Below are 18,466 nucleotides of genomic sequence, written 5' to 3'. Positions count from 1 at the left end.
GCAGAGACAGCCTCAAACAAAAGGAGAGATCTCATCTGCCCCACTCATCTCAATGGGGCGTTCTGTCTAGGCATTCAGCACTTTTAAGACAATCATAGCATGTACTGCAATAAAAGAAATAGCAATAAAAAGGCTATATCCTCAGTGTTGGCTGTAGAGCCTAGTGATGATGCTGTAGAATATCACCCATCTTTTGCCAAGCGGTTTATCATACTGCTGACTCTGTGGATATGGGGAAAGCAGTGGACGTGATATATCTTGATTTTAGCAAAACTTTTGATACGGTCTCCCACAGTATTCTTGCCAGCAAGTTAAAAAAGTATGGATTGGATGAATGCACTATCAGGTGGATAGAAAGATGGCTAGATCGTCGGGCTCAATGGGTAGTGATCAATGGCTCGATGTCTAGTTGGCAGCCGGCATCAAGCAGAGTGCCCCAGCGGTCTGTCCTGGGGCTGATTTTGTTCAACATCTTCATTAATGATCTGGAGGATGGAAGGGAGTGCACCCTCAGCAAGTTTGCAGGTGACACTAAGCTGCGGGGAGAGGTAGATATGCTGGAGGGTAGGGATAGAGTCCAGAGTGACCTAGACAAATTGGAGGATTCGGCTAAAAGAAATCTGATGAGGTTCAAGAAGGACAAGTGCAGAGTCCTGCACTGAGGATGGAAGAATCCCATGCACTGCTACAGGCTGGGGACCAACTAGCTAAGCGGCAGTTCTGCAGAAAAGGACCTGGGGATTACAGTGGACAGGAAGCTGGATATGAGTCAACAGTGTGTCCTTGTTACCAAGAAGGCTAACAGCATATTGGGCTGCACTGCCAGCAGATCAAGGGAAGTGATTATTCCCCTCTATTTGGCACTGGTGAGGCCACATCTGAAGTACTGCATCCAGTTTTGGGCCCCCCACTACAGAAAGGATGTGGACAAATTGGAGAGAGTCCAACAGAGGGCAATAAAAATGATTAGGGGGCTGGGGCACATGACATATAAGGACAGGCTGAGGGAACTGGGCTTATTTAGTCTGCAGAAGAGAAGAGTGAGGGGGGATTTGATAGCAGCCTTCAACTATCTGAAGTGGGGTTCCAAAGAGAATGGACCTCGGCTATTTTCAGTGGTGGCAGACGACAGAACAAGGAGCAATGGTCTCAAGTTGCGGTGGTGGAAGTTTAGGTTGGATATTATGAAAAACTATTTCACTAGGAGGGTGAAGCACTGGAATGGGTTACTGGGGGGGGGGGGGTGGAATCTCTATCTTCACAGGTTTTTCAGGCCTGGCTTGACAAAGCCCTGGCTGTGGGGGAGGCATAGCTCATTGGTTTGAGCATTGGCCTGCTAAACCCAGGGTTGAGAGTTCAATCCTTGAGGGGGCCATTTAGAGATCCGGGGCAAAACTTGGGGATTGGTCCTGCTTTGAGCAGGGGGTTGGACTAAATGACCTCCTGAGGTCTCTTCCAACTCTAATCTTCTGTGACTCTGAGCTCACTGCCCCTGTAGTCAACTCTCAGGAAGTGAATGAGAAGGGTGAAGGGTGGGTACGTGGGAAGACAACATAGAGGTTCTGTTTTAACCACCATAATAAGCACTTAAATGGATTCCAGGAAGAGGCCTTTGGTCTTCATTCCCCCTTCTTTAAACACCAGCTTAATGAGGGCATTGGCCACAGACCGGAAGGTGCAAAGTTGATAGTTCCATCTTGTCTGCTCTCCCTGTCAGTGATGCAGGTCTGACAAGACTGTACTGTCCCACAATATGGAGCCCTACAAATATTTTGAATTGTTTTCTCTTACCTGATGACGATACACTGGTTCCGAGGTCCTGTTGCCAGATGTCCCAGCATGGCCTGGTATGCTCTGTCAGCAATGGCAAAGATGTGGGGGGGTAGGGTACCCTTGTCATGGTTCTGATATTTCTCTGACACCTGGGAGCAGGAGGAAAGTTCAATTAAAGTGAAATGCCAGAACAGTTAGGGGACAGAGGGTAAATTCTCCCCTCCTCACCTCAGCTAGCCACTGCGACAAGGGAGGGAGAAGCTTAGATTACATTTTCCATGGTTTGATAGAGCCAATCAAACAATACAGCACATGTCAGATGAAGATTTCCAGAAACATAATGTGCCCCAGAACCCCCTGCCACTGCCCTGCTTAGAACCTTCTGGCTTATTGCAAAGGTCATCTCTGTTCCTGAGCATTTGTGGGGAGGAGGGCGAGGGTAGGGTGTAAACAGTGGGTATGATGTGAAGGCTGCTGCGAGCAGGATTGTTTTTTATTACTGGATACTCAGTTCAATGAGTACTTTGTAGATTTAAAACTGTCTAAAATATTTTGTTTCAAACAGAATGAAGCACAAAGAGCCATGGGTGACAGAGAGAAATCAAAACACAGCTGACAAAATCCGTATGAGACTTACTACATTTTGAAAAAAACAGGGACTTCAAAGTACATAGAAAAGCCTCCTACAAAAGCCCAAGTAGCCACATTCCTTATGGGTAACAATGTAACTTCACAAGGAAGTAATGTGATTCAAACATCAAGAGCAAAGTGCACAACTCTGTTCCCCTTGTCTGGCCCGCCCCCCCCGGAAGGGCCACCTGCACCTGCACCTCTTCCCCACCAGGGCCACACCAGCACAAGACACCACACACTCATGTTACTCACACCATACACTGGAATGCGGGGACACTTACTGGTTTCTCGTAGAGCGGAAGGCTCTGGAACGGGTTCATCGCAATCAGAATGTCCCCAATATATGTCTGATGTAAAAGGAAAATTCCCACCAACCAGGTAAGCAAGCATTGCACAGTGCCCCATGGACCAAGGGCACTACACTGCTGAGGCATGGTGAGGAAACCATGTCCCAAGGGGTCTCCCATCCAACACATCCCCAGTGTCTAACAGGGTCTCCCTCCACCACCAGAGGCAGTACTTAATTTGTAATGAAAGAGGTACCCCAGGGCTCAAACAATTAGGTGCCAGCGCTCAAGCAATTTTTTTACTTGCATAACTGAGGCTGCAAGCACGGGGTGCCAGGGCTCAGTCCTGGCAGCACCCATTAAGCACTGCCCACTTGCCCCTGGTGTCCCGTGGGGTCCCTTGCCCCACTGCACACACCCCCAGTGACTCGCGGGGTCTCCCGCCCCCCACACCATACCCTCAGTGTGCCGTGGGGTCCCCTGCTCCCCCATCCCTGGAGTCCCTAAGCCCTTTCTCACACGAACACCGTGTCCTGCGGGGTCTCCTGCCCCCCGGTGTCCCTCAGCCGTCCCTTACACGCTTCCAGCGTCCCGTGGGCCCCCCACCCGGTGTCCCGCGGGGTCCCTCGGGCCCTTCTCCCACCCTCCAGTCATTTCCCAAGGAGGGGAGGCCCTACAGCAGACCCCCCTCGGCCCCGGTTACCCCCCAGCACTGCCCCGGGCTCCCCCTCACATAGACCCGCTGCTGCAGGAAGCGGCCGCTCAGATTCTGCAGCAGCCTCGCCTCGTCCAGCTCCGCCAGGGCAGCCAGGTCATCGGCCCCGTCGCAGGCCAGCGGCCCCGGCTCCCCAGGAGGCACCATCCCAGCAAGGCTTGGCTCCGAGCCCGACCCCCACCAAGAACCGGCGGCCGCAAGAGAGCTTCCGCCCAGGAGCCTTCAAGACTCGCCCCGACCCAGCGAGTCCGTCGGTCCCTCCCCCTCTCCTCCCTTCCTGGGCCCCCAGCCCCGCCCTGGGTCGGGCAGTCCCACCTCAGCCCACTCCCCCGGCGCGCTCCCTTCCTCCTTCCTACAGACTCCAGCTTCCTGTCTGAGGAGTGACTCCCAGCCACCTGGCCACAGGGCAGTGGAGTCTGGGGTCCAGCTCAAACCAGGACCTTCACAGAATGGGGCTAAACCCCGAGAGTATCCCCTCTGCAGCACGGGCTGCCCTCATAGGAGGGATCTCAGCAAGCGGCATCACCAAGCAATTCCCGTTGTTCATAAAGACAGAGAAGTTAAGCAACTCATGGTGCTACCTGAGCCAACGATCCCGGGACACAGCAACACCAGCGGAGCTGCAGGTAAAACTAGTTTAAAAAAATCCCTCTACCCTTGACAGATGGGTCACGGTCTGCCTTGGAAGTATACTTTGTATTTCTTCAACATGAGCCATCCCCACAGAGAAAGCATGGCTTCTGTGTCTACACTCACACAAGGAAACACAAAACACCTTGTGCCAGAGTGCAAGAATGTTAATTTCTACATATTCAGGACATAATCATAGAAGATTACAGTTGGAAGAGACCTCAGGAGGTCATCTAGTCCAACCCCCTGCTCAAAACAGGAGCAACCCCAACTAAATCATCCCAGCCAGGGCTGTCAAGCCGGGCCTTAAAAACCTCTAAGGATGGCGATTCCTCACCCTCCCTAGATAACCCATTCCAGTGCTTCATCACCCTCCTAGTGAAATAATGTTTCCTAATAACCAACCTAGACCTCCCCCACTGCAACTTGAGACCATTGCTCCTTGTTCTGTCATCTGCCACCACTGAGACCAGCCAAGCTCCATCCTCTTTGGAACCCCCCTTCAGGTAGTTGAAGGCTACAATCAAATCTCCCCTCACTCTTCTCTTCTGCAGACTAAAGAAGCCCAGTTCCTTCAGCCTGTCCTCATAAGTCATGTGCCCCAGCCCCTTAATCATTTTTGTTGCCCTTCGCTGGACTCTCTCCAATTTGTTTCACATCCTTTCTGTAGTGGGGGCCCCAAAACTGGACACAATACTCCAGATGTGGCCTCACCAGTGCCAAATAGAGGGGAATAATCACTTCCCTCAATCTGCTTTCAATCCTCCTACTAATGCAGCCCAATATGCCGTTAGCCTTCTTGGCAACAAGGGCACACTGCTGACTCATACCCAGCCTCTCATCCACTGTAAACCCCAGGTCCTTTTCTGCAGAACTGCTGCTGAGCCAGCAAGGGGGAAGACTAGTGTGTGAAAAGGCAAGTGATTGTGACTGCTGTTGTTGGTAGCTACCAGTGTGGTGCTCTGCTCTTGTTCGATGATGATAACAGTCGGCTGTGTGCGTGTTCCCTCTGTGTGCTGCCTCAGCTCTGCACAGATAGCTAACACAGCAGACCCTGAGAGAACCCCCAAAGACCACAGACTCTAGTAAGGTACGAAGGCACCCAACCAGGTTTATTGTCAAACGAAGCACAGTAATAGTTTCCTATAGACTCTACAGGACATGCTACAAATATGTGCCCCCTGGCAATGGACACAGCTCAGTCAGTGGCGGGACACTCCACTGCCCCCTAGGCTGGACAAAGATATGCGCTCCGGGACCTATTTTTATACAGTTGCAGAACAGATTACTCATCCCTACTGATGTATTGAGGTACAGCCCCTTGACCCATTAGGGTGCTGTCTCCCCCTTTGATCATGTTGGTTCAAACAAACAGATCTGTCCATCATGCTGTCCTTTTGACCCTGTCTTTGGGGTGCATCTGGCTGTTCCTTGTTATCTCTGTGAAGTGTCCTCGTATTGGGATGTCCAGGTGCCATCTTGGCACACGTTCCTCTTATTACTACTTATATCATTAGCGTGTGCTTTCTAGGAGCCCTTTTCTTGCCAAGTTCTGCAATTAGGGCCTGCCTCTGGCTCACAGCCCAGCTTTGCTTAGCAATGCCTGGAAGTACTTTGGTTCAGGCTTTGGGCCTCAGACCAGGCCTCTGATACAAGGGTTTATGTTTCAGGGCCTCTTACTACAACTGTAACATCACTGTCTCATTCCTTCGCCCTAGGGCAGTGCTCCCTGGATTATTTAAAGCTATGAGTTTATTTACACAGTTTTTGTACTGCTTTAACTATATTGTTTTAGAAACTGATAATTAAGCAGTCTAACACTTTAGTGTTGGGCACAATTGTAGTGGCATAAAGTGTATAGAACAGTCCTAAACCCAACTTCAAGAAAATTAAACAAATCATTCCCCCACCCCGCTTCAATTCTGTCATATGTTAAAAGCCTATCCAAAATGAGTAGTCACATGAAGTTCCTGTACATCTTAAAAAAAACCTTGAAAATGGCTAGACCATAGGAGCCAATTTAGTTGGGGATTGGTCCTGCTTTGAGCAGGGGGTTGGACTAGGTGATCTCCTGAGATCCCTTCCAACCCTGATATTCTATGACTCTGTGGGTGCTCTAGGGCTGGAGCACCCATGAGGAAAAATCAGTGGATGCTCTGCACCCACCAGCAGCACTGTAAAAAGACAAAAGAAATAGTATTTTTCAATTCACCTAATACAAGTACTGTAGTGCAATCTCTTTATCATGAAAGTTGAATTTACAGATGTAGAATTATGTACAAAAAATAACAAAAAATAATAATTGAAAAATAAAACAATGTAAAGCTTTAGAGACTGCAAGTCCACTCAGTCCTACTTCTTGTTAAACCAATCGCTCAGACAAACAAATTTGTTCACATTTGCAGGAGATAATGCTGCCCGCTTCTTATTTACAATGTCCCCTGAAAATGAGAACAGGCTTTCTCATGGCACTGTTGTAGCCGGCATCACAAGATATTTACGTGCCAGATGCGCTAAAGATTCTCATGTCCCTTCATGCTTCAACCACCATTCCAGGGGACATGTATCCATCCTGATGACAGGTTCTGCTCGATAACAATCCAAAGCAGTGAGGACTGATGCATGTTCATTTTAATTATCTGAGTCAGATGCCATCAGCAGAAGGTTGATTTTCTAAAAATCTACATTTGTAAATTGCACTTTCACCACACAGATTGCACTAAGGTACTTGTATGAGGTGAATTGAAAAATACTATTTCTTTTGTTTATCTTTTACTGTGCAAGTACTGCCATTAATCAACAGCCCTATAAATACCCCCCTCTTCCCTCCTGTATATGTATTCATGCCAGTATGGAAGTGCTTACACCTGTATAGCTATAGCTTATCCTAAACAAATTGTTTCAATTGTACGTTCCAGGCGCCACCCACTGTCCTCCTGGCTGCTGCTTTCCTTTCTTCTCTTTCCCTCAGACTCATTTTTAAAAATCTTTCACTTTATTCTTTCATCTTGAAGCTGCGCGCTCTCTCTCTCATGCCTGAACGATTTAGCTCAGATACTGCACCCCTTCCCCCGGCTTTTTCCCCGGCGACTCTCTCGCATCTCCTTTCCTCTCGGCGTGCTGACCACCCTGTTCGCCTACTGCTCCCCTGGGCCGAGCCCTCCACTCTCCCGGCCTCTGCGCCGGATGGGTCCTTCCTAGCCTTTCTGTGGGGCGGAGGGACAGAGAGAACAAATACTGCAAGTGACAAACCACGGCGGCTCCCCAGTCCCCTTACCGCAAAACGGGTCCTCAGACCCGCCCCGAGCTCGCCTCTTGCCACCGCCCGGCCCCCGGCCGCGCCTCCCCGCTTGCCTCAGACTCGCCGCCCGCCCCCAGCTCCATTTGCCGCCCGGTCCCCTCTGGCCTGGCCCCCAGTCATCCCAGGCTCGGACTCGCCGTTCGCGGGCCCAAGCCGAGGACTAGGTGGGAAGCGCCCACCAGCCCGGCCTGGTCCGGACCGGTTGGGCGCCGCACTCTCTCCCCGCGCAGGAGGAGGAGGTGCTGTGCCCACCCCCCAGGCTCGCGGCTGCAGCGGCCGTTTGAATGCTGGGGGGGTGGGCGGGAGGTGCTGTGCTTTGCTCTGCCCGCCCTCTCCCTGGGCTCGCGCGGCAGCGGCCGTTTGAATGCTGGGGGGGTGGGTGGGTGGGAGGGAGGAGGTGCGGTGCTTTGCTCTGCCCGCCCTCTCCCTGGGCTCGCGCGGCAGCGGCCGTTTGAATGCTGGTGGGAGGGAGGAGCGGGAGGGGAGGGGAGGTGCTGTGCTGTGCTGTGCTGTGCTCTGCCCGCCCTCTTCCTGGGCTCGCGCGGCAGCGGCCGTTTGAATGCTGGTGGGTGGGAGGGAGGAGGTGCGGTGCTTTGCTCTGCCCGCCCTCTCCCTGGGCTCGCGCGGCAGCGGCCGTTTGAATGCTGGTGGGAGGGAGGAGCGGGGGGGGGAGGGGAGGTGCTGTGCTTTGCTCTGCCCGCCCTCTCCCTGGGCTCGCGCGGCAGCGGCCGTTTGAATGCTGGTGGGTGGGTGGGAGGGAGGGAGGAGGTGCGGTGCGGTGCTGTGCTGTGCTCTGCCCTGCCCTGCCCTGCCCCCCCCCCCCCCCCCGGGCTCGCGCGGCAGCGGCCGTTTAAATGCGGGGCGGGGCGGCTCTGGCAGGGTGGCCTGTTGCTGACTGAGGCCCAGCGAGCGCAGGTAATGGGGCGCCGGGTTCCTCCGGGGTCGGCTTCCCTCTCTTGGAGCCGCGCCCTGCCGCGGGCGACGTCATCTGTGCCCGGAGAGCACGCGGGGGGCTGTGCCGCTGTCCCGCCGGTGTGTGAGAGCCTGTGAGGGCTGGCGGTAGGTCCGCTCCCCCGCTGTACCGGGGCGGGAGGGCTGTGCGCCCTCCCGTTGTATGGGGGGGACACGGCTATGCCCCCCACCCCCCGTATTCTTTGTGTCGGAGGAGGGAGGCAGAGTCCTGCGATGTCCTGTGGGGTGAGGGGAGAGCGCGCGTGTGTGTGTAGGGGCAGGAGGACCATGTGCTCTGCTGCTGCACTTTGTTGTCGGGGAAGAGGAGAGCTGTGCTGGGGGCAGGAGAAATGACTGTAGGCGTTTATCCACAGTGGAATAGTCATTGGACCAGAGTGAGAAGGATTGACTCTCTGGTCCAGTCCTCCTGCTCCAGTTGCTCTTTCATTATTTATCCACAGTGGAACAGCTTCAACTGGAGAGCTGGAGGGAGGGAGCCCCACCTCAAAATATTCCACAGGTCAGTGGTCAGAGGATTCTCCTGAGAGGTGGGAGATGCCCTATTCAAATCTTTTACCCCTTACTTGATTGCAGGGCCCAAACACCCATCTTCCCTTGCTGTGTGGCTCTCACTGAGTGCCTAGAGTGAGGTAGCAGTGTGCATGCTGAGAGGGCAAAACACACTGAGAGGGTGCCTAGGGAGCTTTTACTGTACCTCTAAAATGTAGGTGCCCACCAAGTTTGGCAGGAGTCTTGGGGATTTCCATGGAGCCAAAACTGGGACGTACGTGCCTCATTATCCTTGTGGATCTGTGCCTTAATCACTACTTGTGCCTCCCATAAGGGTAAAAAAACTGGGCATGTTTAGTTTTGAGAAAAGAGCGTTCAAATATGTAAAGGTCTGTTATATAAAGAGGACTGTGATCAATTACTCTCTATGTCCACTGAAGGTAGGAAAAGAAGCAATGGGCTTAATCTGCAGCAAGGGAGATTTAGGTTAGATATTAGGAAAAGCTTTCTAATGATAAGGATAGTTAAGATCTGGAACAGGCTTCCAAGGGAGGCGGTGGAATCCATGTCATTTTTTAAGGTTTTTAAGAACAGATTGGACAAACCTTTGTCAGGGATGGCCTAGGTTTACATGGTCCTGCCTCAGTGCAAGGGGCTGGACTTAATGACTTCTTGAGGTGTCATAGAGTCTCCGGGCGATGCTCTGGAACTGCTCCCCACAAAGCCAGTCAGGGACTCTGGTGAAGTCTCCTCTCTGTGAGCAGACTGTCTTCAGGACACACAGCTCTCACAACTTCCACCTTCCTGGGTCTGACCTTGGAGCATTCAGCATCCTCTGCCCCTCCGGTGTGTGTGTGTCACACACACACAGTCTCTGTCTCTCTTTGCCATGCTGTGTCTCCTCCCTCCATTCCTGCGCCTTGTAGAGTGTGAGGCTACATTAACAACTATGTGTTAACCCTTGAGGGCTCAGCTGAGTGCTAGTTCATCATTTAGCAGTAAGGCATTCCCCAGGAAATATCCCACCCTCTGACTCCACCACCTCAACTAAGCTTCACAATCATCATTGTTGTGTACAGTATTAAATTGTTTGTTTAAAACTTGTATTCTGTGTGTGTGTATATTATATATATATATAGTATAGTCTTTTGTCTGGCAAAAAAAATTTCCCTGGAACCTAACCCCCCACTATTTACATTAATTCTTATGGCGAAATGGGATTCGCTTAACATCGTTTCGCTTAAAGTAGCATTTTTCAGGAACATAACTACAACGTTAAGTGAGGAATTACTGTAGTTTAATATAGGATTGGCAACAAGTGTTGTCTGTGGTGACAGATCTGAGGTACAATTGACCTGGGGTAAGTGACTCATCCTTTGAAATTGAGAGGAACCTGAATATTGTTGTGATTTTTGGTGTAAGGGACCATCTGTCACAAAGGCAGGCTTGTCTTGGTGGTAAGATAGACCAGAGTATCCAAGGGGACTGTCTGTGACACCATGTTAAGGCTGTTATAGTGCTTAAGGAGTTCACACTTAATGCTGGGTTGGTGAGATCTAAGTATAGAACTCACAATCAGTTTGCCATTTGTGCGCTGGTTTGTAACAGTCTGATCTGAGGTTGGTACTCATGCTCTTGAGCCACTCCAGCCACTGGGGCAGGAGGTGTGTGGAGGGTAGAAAGGAGTGGCTGGAGCTATCTGGCTATCTTCAGATGGCCATGGTCCCTAGGTGATGTGATGAAGGGAAGGGTTTTGAAGAATAGGACAAAAATCTTGAACACGATGTAGTTAAAGTGGGAGAGGCTGATGGTTTTAGTGGCTATGTTTTGAATGGATGGGAGATAGGGCATAGGTGGGTGTGATGTGGGTGCGGTGTTGAAGAGGTGAAAATAATGAAGCCCAGAGATGAGGGTTCTGCAAATTCACACCCTCCCCCTAAGTCACTATTTCCCCTTGTTTTTTCCTACCCCCGCCCCCCGACGTTCTTGTTAAACCCTGGATTTGTGCTGGAAATGGCCCAACTTGATTATCATACACATTGTAAGGAGAGTGATCACTTTAGATAAGCTATTACCAACAGGAGAGTGGGGTGGGGGGAGAGAAAACCTTTTGTAGTGGTAAACACCCATTTTTTCATGGTTTGTGTGTATAAAAAGATCTTCTGTACTTTCCACAGTATGCATCCGATGAAGTGAGCTGTAGCTCACGAAAGCTTATGCTCAAATAAATTGGTTAGTCTCTAAGGTGCCACAAGTACTCCTTTTCTTTTTGCAAAGGAAAAGAGAGAGTGTGAATGCATCTCACTTGCACAAGTAACCCCTACTACGCCATGGTGAAAATATTTGGCCATTTTGGGTTAAAATTCATGTAAGTCTTGGGTGTAGGAATAATTAAATATTATCCTTATTGTGTAACAATAGGACAACAGAACTATATTGAAGATGTCCTCAATGAGTTGTAACCAGAACCTCAATCCTGAATGGCGTGGCAGTGACATTTGGACACAAACCAGAATGATAGAGAGATACTCATACAGGAAAGACTGAATCCCTGGTGGCATGGGTTCGTCAAGGGTTACAAATGTATTGGACCCTCTCCACAGTGTAATGATAGAGCTGAAATCTTGGAGCTGGTAATCTGGTTAGAGTTGTTTGTAGCTCTCCATTGAAGTTGTAAAGGGCAGCAACAGAGCTGAGTGAACGCCACTGCATGAATTTCTACCAAACATCTGTGCTCTAATGTATTATTTTTGTGTTTTCCCAAATTAACACTGTGTTGTTCCCTTTAAAGTTTGTTATACTTTATGTACACTCAGTGCTTGTGAGAGGGGAAGTAATTGCCTGTTAAGGGCACCCACGGGAGGTGGTTAGTTTTCCCAGATTCTGGATGAGGCCTCAAGCTGGTGCGTGTGTGTGTGTTTAAAGAGGAACCCCATCATATTTTAACCTGATCCTTGTTGCTGCAGACCTCTGACAGAAGGGTTACTTAAGTATGACCTACAGTATTTGTTTCTAGATATACTATCTTGCATTTCGTTGTGCTAAGACATGTTGGTTAGTTCTCATTCTGTATTTTGGATGGTGTCAGCATGTGCCTCCATGATGTTATGTCTTAGGATAGACTGCCTATGAGGGACAGGTGTCTGACACCATCCAGCCACAGTGGAAGAAATATCCCACCCAGTAAGCCTTCCTGTGGATGCCTTAGCACGAATATGGATAATAGCTGCCCTGGGAATCATTAAGCCATTTAAGGACTTGATATGCTTATGTGACCTTGGACTCCATCTTGAGCCAGTAACTTTCCACAAACTGGGCTGTGAGCTTTGTTTGAGACAGTACATGTCCAGGTATATAACCGAGGATATAAAAGACCCCTGAGATCTCTATTTTGTCTCTTTCCTGCCCTGATTCTCTGGACTATGGATTGACAACAAAAAGGAGCATACTGAAATATGGAATGAGGCCCTCCCAATCTTTTGGAAGTTACCAGAGAGACTTTACAAGCCAGCAGTCTATACTATCATTGCTACAAACCTGATATAAGGACTTTGTAATTTTTTGTATGTATATGACCTGTTAACCATTGTTAAGTCTATTTTTTTTTCTTTTTATTATTAAACCTTTAGTTTTTAGTCACTGAAGGATTGGAATTAGCATGATTATGTGTAAGATCTGAGTTATATATTGACCTGGCTAAATGGCTGATCTCTTGAGATTAGACCAGGGGTGGCCAAACTATGGCTCATGAGCCACATGCAGCTCTGTTACCATTAAAGTGCAGTTCAAGGCCCCCCCCCAACTCCCCCCATTCTGCACCTACCAGACTAGGGGGAAGCTCAGGATCTCTGCCCCGCAGCAAGGTGGTGCAGTAGGGGGTTCTGCCCTATTTTTCAGCAGTTTGTCCTGAATGCCAGATTGAGGACAATCTCAGCTGTGACCCACTGAGGCACGGTGACAGATGGTCGTAGAAGCATCAGTTATCTGCAATCTGAAGTCTGTCCAGGTGGATTCAGCATCAGTGTACTCTAGCAGGGTCTCAAACTTGTTCAAGATGTCAGCTACATAGTTAAGACACCTTTCTCAAATGAGCCCACCTTACCAAGTGATCCAGTTCGGCCTACATAACTGATGTGTCCCCATCGTTATTTTTCCATTCCATCAATTTTTTTTGTGTTCTCTGCAAACTTTACCAATAATGATATTGGAGAAAATACAAAATCACGGATAGACATTGAATAGTATTGGGCCAAAAACACATCCCTGTGGACCCCATAGTCCAGGAGTGGCCAAATTTACTGACCCTCTGAGCCGCATATGATAATCTTCAGAAGTTCGAGAGCCTGGTGCACCTGCCAGGGCTCAGAGCTTCTGCCCTGCGGCAGGGTGGGGGCTAGGGGCTTCAGCTTGGGGCTTCAGCAAGAGTGGGGCTGAAGTCCTGAGCCCCAGCAGGAGCCTCCTGTGGGGTTGAAGCTCCTAGACCCCTCTCCCTGCTGAGCAGAAGCCCCTAGTCCCACCATCCTACTGCTGGGCAGAAGTCTTGAGTCTCCCGCCCCACCATGGGGCATGGGGGGCTCCGCAAGGCGCACTTTAACTGTAAAGAGCCGCATTTAGCCACCCCTGCCATAGTCTATTCCCAAAATTAGCACTATGTAATATCAATAAAACACACGTTAAATGGATTAAGAACTGACAAATCTCAAAGTAGTTGTGAAAGTTGAATCATCACTGAATGTGCGTTTTTTCTAGTGGGATTCCACAGAGAGTTCAAGGCTTCATGCTATTCAGTATTTTTATGAAGGGTCTAGAAGTAAATAAAAACTCATTAGTGATTTAAAGAAAAATTGACACAAAGATTTACCGCGACAAATGAGGACAAGATAGTCATTCAGGAGCCATCTGGATTGCTTATCAATCAGGGTCCATTCAAACAAAATGAATTTTAATACAGCCAAATGCAAGGTCCTCCACCTAGTAACAATGAATATACACCATACCTACAGAATGTGGGACTGTATGCTGGAAAGCAGTGACTGAAAAGGATTTAGGGGTCATAGTGGAAAAACAACTCAACATGAGCTCCCAGTGCAATGCAGGTTTCAGAGTAGCAATGCAGTGGCAAAGTAGCTTAATGCATTCATTGATATATAAACAGTGAATAGAGAGATGATTTTTATCTCTGTATGTGGTATTGGTGAGACAGATACTAGAATACTGCATACAGTTAACTTTTTCCAGCATGCTTTTTAGAGTGTTGACACCAGAAGAGGATGTAGAGAAGAGCCACAAAAATGACTTGAGGGCTACAAAAAATGCCTTACAGTGCAAGACTTAACAAGCTCTATCTGTTTAACTTACCCAGGAGAAAACTGAGAGATGATGTGATGCTTTTGGGAGCAATCCATGCCAGAAAGGGGTTCATTCAACACCTGCCTTGCAACTTCGGGTGCCTTATATGCTATGCTGCTGTGGCTCACAGCTGTGACACCAACAGCTAGCATACAAGGATGAAGGTCTCACTCTGGCTTGCACTGCCTGGATATTTTTGCTGGGGGCCCTCTATAACCCTTCTAGCTCCACAGTCTTCCCAAAAACATTTTTCTGCAGTGTTCAACCTCTCAAAACTGTAACACTCTCAAAACCTTATCAAATTTGCTGCTGCTTTAAAGAAATAGTATGTAGCAGCTGGTTAGCTTAACTGCAATTAGAAAAAAGAAAAGGAGTACTTGTGGCACCTTAGAGACTAACCAGTTTATTTGAGCATGAGCTTTCGTGAGCTACAGCTCACTTCATCCGATGAGGTGAGCTGTAGCTCACGAAAGCTCATGCTCAAATAAACTGGTTAGTCTCTAAGGTGCCACAAGTACTCCTTTTTCTTTTTTCTTTTTACGAATACAGACTAACACGGCTGTTACTCTGTTAACTGCAATTGACACACTGTCGACTTCAGTACACAGGTCTGAGTTGGTTTGTAGTAAAAGTAAAATGAGTTTAACAACAGAACACAGATTTACATGATACCATGTAGAAGAGGACTAGGTATAGAAATGGTTACAAACAAAAGTAAAAATAGACTTAATAAACTAGAGTCTTTTGTTGAAAGTAGTTTTCTCACCAGTCATTCTTCCAGCAGGCTGGCCAGGCTTTAGCCAGGATCCAACAGAGAGCTCAAAGCACTTCATTTCTTTGCCTCGGGTGACAGATAACCCAAAGTCTTTTTCCCAGTTACATATAGTCCCCAAATTTCAGTGTCCTGATGTCAAGAGCCAGGAAGGTCCCCTGAGGTTTGTCTCTTCTCTCCTCCCGGGGGGGCAATGCCATCTTGATCAAGGTTTCTGCCCCACCCCACCCCTGTGAGTTCCCATGTGATGTTCCTTGCTGCAATTTTACAGTGCAAGTGAAATCTTTCCCCAGCTGCTTTGTTTACATGCTGATGTATCTCCATTGTCCAGGGATTGCTCAGCAGATGGGGAATTCACAACCTTTTGTCTAAGAAAAAAATGTGTATCAGCTTTTCCTAACATGCCTGATTTAGACACATTTTAGTCACATATTTCCAGCACATCTGTGTAATTCTTTGCAGGTTAACGATACATCCATCACACAAGAATATTAATGATTTTTGAGTTACTAGTTCTCCAATGATGTATTACAACACACTGTTGCCGTATTATTTATTTAGAAGGTGCCTAGGAAGCAGTGAGCTGTTCAGGCCTGCTGAGACTCACTGCTACACACCAGGTGGTACCTTGCCCTCTGGCATTGGGGTTCTCTTAGGGTCACAGATGACTTGATGACAGTTTACAAGTACCTTCAAAGGAAGAAAATACTGGATGTAAAAGCTTTTCAGCCTAGTGGAGAAAGGTGTAATAAGAACCACTAGCTGAAAGCTGAAGCCAGATGGATTCAGAAATAAGGCAAAACATTTTAACAGTGAACTACAAGAACAAACAGCTACCACAGGAAGTGCTGGATTTTCCAACTCTTGAAGTCTTCAGATCAAGAATTGGATGTCTTTCAGGAAAATATGCTTTAGTCAGACACAAATTATTCGGTTCAGTACAGGGTTACCTGGGTAAAATTCCATGGTCTGTGTTAAACAGAAGGTCAAACTAGGTGATCTAATGGTCCCACTGGTCTCAAAATCTGTGAGTCCCAGTTTACAACTACTTCCTGAGATCTGTCAGTGAGCCAGTTCTTAATGCAATTAATATGGCCTAAACTGACGTTGTATAATGCTAATTAACTTTTTTTTTATCAGAATGTCATGCAGGACTAAATCAAATGCCTCCTAGAATTCTAAGTATATTATGTCAGCACGATTATCCTTTATCAGCCAAATTTGTGATTTCAGAAAAAATATCAGGTTTCTTTGACAAGTCCCCTTTTCCATAACATCTTGATTAGGAAAAAGAAAAGGAGTACTTGTGGCACCTTAGAGACTAACAAATTTATTTGAGCATAAGCTTTTGTGAGCTACAGCTCACTTCATCGGATGCATTCAGTGGAAAATACAGTGGGGAGATTTATATACATAGAGAACATGAAACAATGGGTGTTACTATACACACTGTAACAAGAGTGATCACTTAAAGTGAACTATTACCAGCAGGAGAGCGGGGGGGTGGGGTGGGGGAACCTTTTGTAGTGATAATCAAGGTGGGCCATTTCCAGCAGTTGACAAGAACATCTGAGGAACAGTGGAGGGTGAAGGGGGGGAATAAACATGGGGAAATAGTTTTACTTTGTGTAATGACCCATCCACTCCCAGTCTCTATTCAAGCTTAAGTTAATTGTATCCAATTTGCAAATTAATTCCAATTCAGCAGTCTCTCGCTGGAGTCTGTTTTTGAAGTCTTTTTGTTGTAATATTGCGACCTTTAGGTCTGTAATCGCGTGACCAGAGAGATTGAAGTGTTCTCCGACTGGTTTATGAATGTTATAATTCTTGACATCTGATTTGTGTCCATTTATTCTTTTACGTAGAGACTGTCCAGTTTGACCAATGTACATGGCAGAGGGGCATTGCTGGCACATGATGGCATATATCACATTGGTAGATGTGCAGGTGAACGAGCCTCTGATAGTGTGGCTGATGTGATTAGGCCCTATGATGGTGTCCCCTGAATAGATATGTGGACACAGCTGGCAACGGGCTTTGTTGCAAGGATAGGTTCCTGGGTTAGTGGTTCTGGTGTGTGGTTGCTGGTGAGTATTTGCTTCAGTTTTGGGGGCTGTCTGTAAGCAAGGACTGGCCTGTCTCCCAAGATCTGTGAGAGTGATGGGTCATCCTTCAGGATAGGTTGTAGATCCTTGATAATGCGTTGGAAAGGTTTTAGTTGGGGGCTGAAGGTGACGGCTAGTGGCATTCTGTTATTTTCTTTGTTCGGCCTGTCCTGTAGTAGGTGACTTCTGGGTACTCTTCTGGCTCTGTCAATCTGTTTCTTCACTTCAGCAGGACACAAATCAGACGTCAAGAATTATAACATTCAAAAAACAGTCGGAGAGCACTTCAATCTCTTTGGTCACTTGATTACAGACCTAAAAGTTGCAATTCTTCAACAAAAAACTTCAAAAACAGACTCCAACGAGAGACTGCTGAATGGGAATTAATTTGCAAACTGGATACAATTAACTTAGGCTTGAATAGAGACTGGGAGTAGATGTGTCATTACACAAAGTAAAACTATTTCCCCATGTTTATTTCCCCCCCTCCACCCCCCCCACCCCCCACTGTTCCTCAGATGTTCTTGTCAACTGCTGGAAATGGCCCACCTTGATTATCACTACAAAAGGTTCCCCCCCGCCCCTCCCCCCCCCCCCCCCCCCACTCTCCTGCTGGTAATAGCTCACCTTAAGTGATAACTCTCTTGTTACAGTGTGTATGGGTTCAGAGTAGCAGCCAGTGTTAGTGTGTATTCGCAAAAAGTGTGTATGTTAACACCCATTGTTTCATGTTCTCTATGTATATAAATCTCCGCACTGTATTTTCCACTGAATGTATCCGATGAAGTGAGCTGTAACTCAGGAAAGCTTATGGTCAAATAAATTTGTTAGTCTCTAAGGTGCCACAAGTACTGCTTTTCTTTTTGCGAATACAGACTAACACGGCTGCTACTCTGTATCTTGATTAGGTATGAATTCTGCTACTGAGTCCCATATCAACCTTTCCATAATTTTTCCCAAAACTGATGACTGGCTAACCAGTCTACGGTTTCTCAGGTCATCCCACATTCCATTTTTAAATATTCAGGGCAATACTGGCTTTTTCCAGTCCTCTGCAATGTCCACAGTGTTCCAAGGTTTAATAAAAATCAAGATTTAATGGTTCAGAGAGCTCCTCAGCAAATAATTTATATCCAAATTAAAAGTAAGACCAATGGTCCATCTAGCCCAGTATACTGTCTTCTGATACCGGCCAGTGCCAGATGCTTTAGAGGGAAGAAACAGAACAGGGCAATTTATTGAGCAATATATTCCCTGTCATCCATTTCCAGCTTCTGGCACTCAGAGGTTTAGGGACACCGGGCACATGAGGTTTTGACTATCATGGCTAATAGCCGTTGATGGACCTATCCTCCATGGACTTACCTAATTCTTTTTTGAACCAGTTATACTTTTGGCCTTCACAAGCATCCCCTGGCAAGGAGTTCCACAAGTTGACTA

General features: G+C 47.8%; 2 protein-coding genes across 10 annotated transcripts in view; one reads left to right on the top strand and one right to left on the bottom strand.

The window, feature by feature from the left end:
* The window catches only part of LOC141987126 (myosin-IIIb-like), a 143,253-nt gene extending 139,590 nt beyond the window's left edge, over positions 1 to 3,663 (bottom strand). The window contains exons 1-3 of the mRNA XM_074952169.1: positions 3,427 to 3,663; positions 2,688 to 2,753; positions 1,792 to 1,922 (exon numbers count right to left, since the gene is read on the bottom strand). Coding sequence (XP_074808270.1) covers positions 1,792 to 1,922; positions 2,688 to 2,753; positions 3,427 to 3,555 — 326 coding nt within the window. The 5' untranslated portion in view covers positions 3,556 to 3,663. The remainder of the gene's footprint in view (positions 1 to 1,791; positions 1,923 to 2,687; positions 2,754 to 3,426) is intronic.
* Positions 3,664 to 3,755: 92 nt separating this feature from the next.
* Positions 3,756 to 18,466, top strand: part of ARHGEF39 (Rho guanine nucleotide exchange factor 39) — a 61,127-nt gene continuing 46,416 nt past the window's right edge. For 3 of the 9 annotated variants that reach the window (XM_074952162.1, XM_074952160.1, XM_074952161.1), the window contains exon 1: positions 3,756 to 4,034. In XM_074952162.1, coding sequence (XP_074808263.1) covers positions 3,858 to 4,034 — 177 coding nt within the window. In that variant the 5' untranslated portion in view covers positions 3,756 to 3,857. Of the gene's footprint in view, positions 4,035 to 8,058; positions 8,082 to 8,161; positions 8,255 to 8,345; positions 8,399 to 8,751; positions 8,811 to 18,466 lie in introns of those variants that run through there. The other 6 variants (XM_074952165.1, XM_074952163.1, XM_074952164.1 and 3 more) reach the window with 6 other exon arrangements.

The sequence above is a fragment of the Natator depressus genome, chromosome 5, assembly GCF_965152275.1.
Source record: "Natator depressus isolate rNatDep1 chromosome 5, rNatDep2.hap1, whole genome shotgun sequence".
Classification (NCBI taxonomy): domain Eukaryota; kingdom Metazoa; phylum Chordata; order Testudines; family Cheloniidae; genus Natator; species Natator depressus.
Note: the sequence above shows the minus strand (reverse complement) of the source record. Positions and strands in the feature narration are given on the sequence as shown.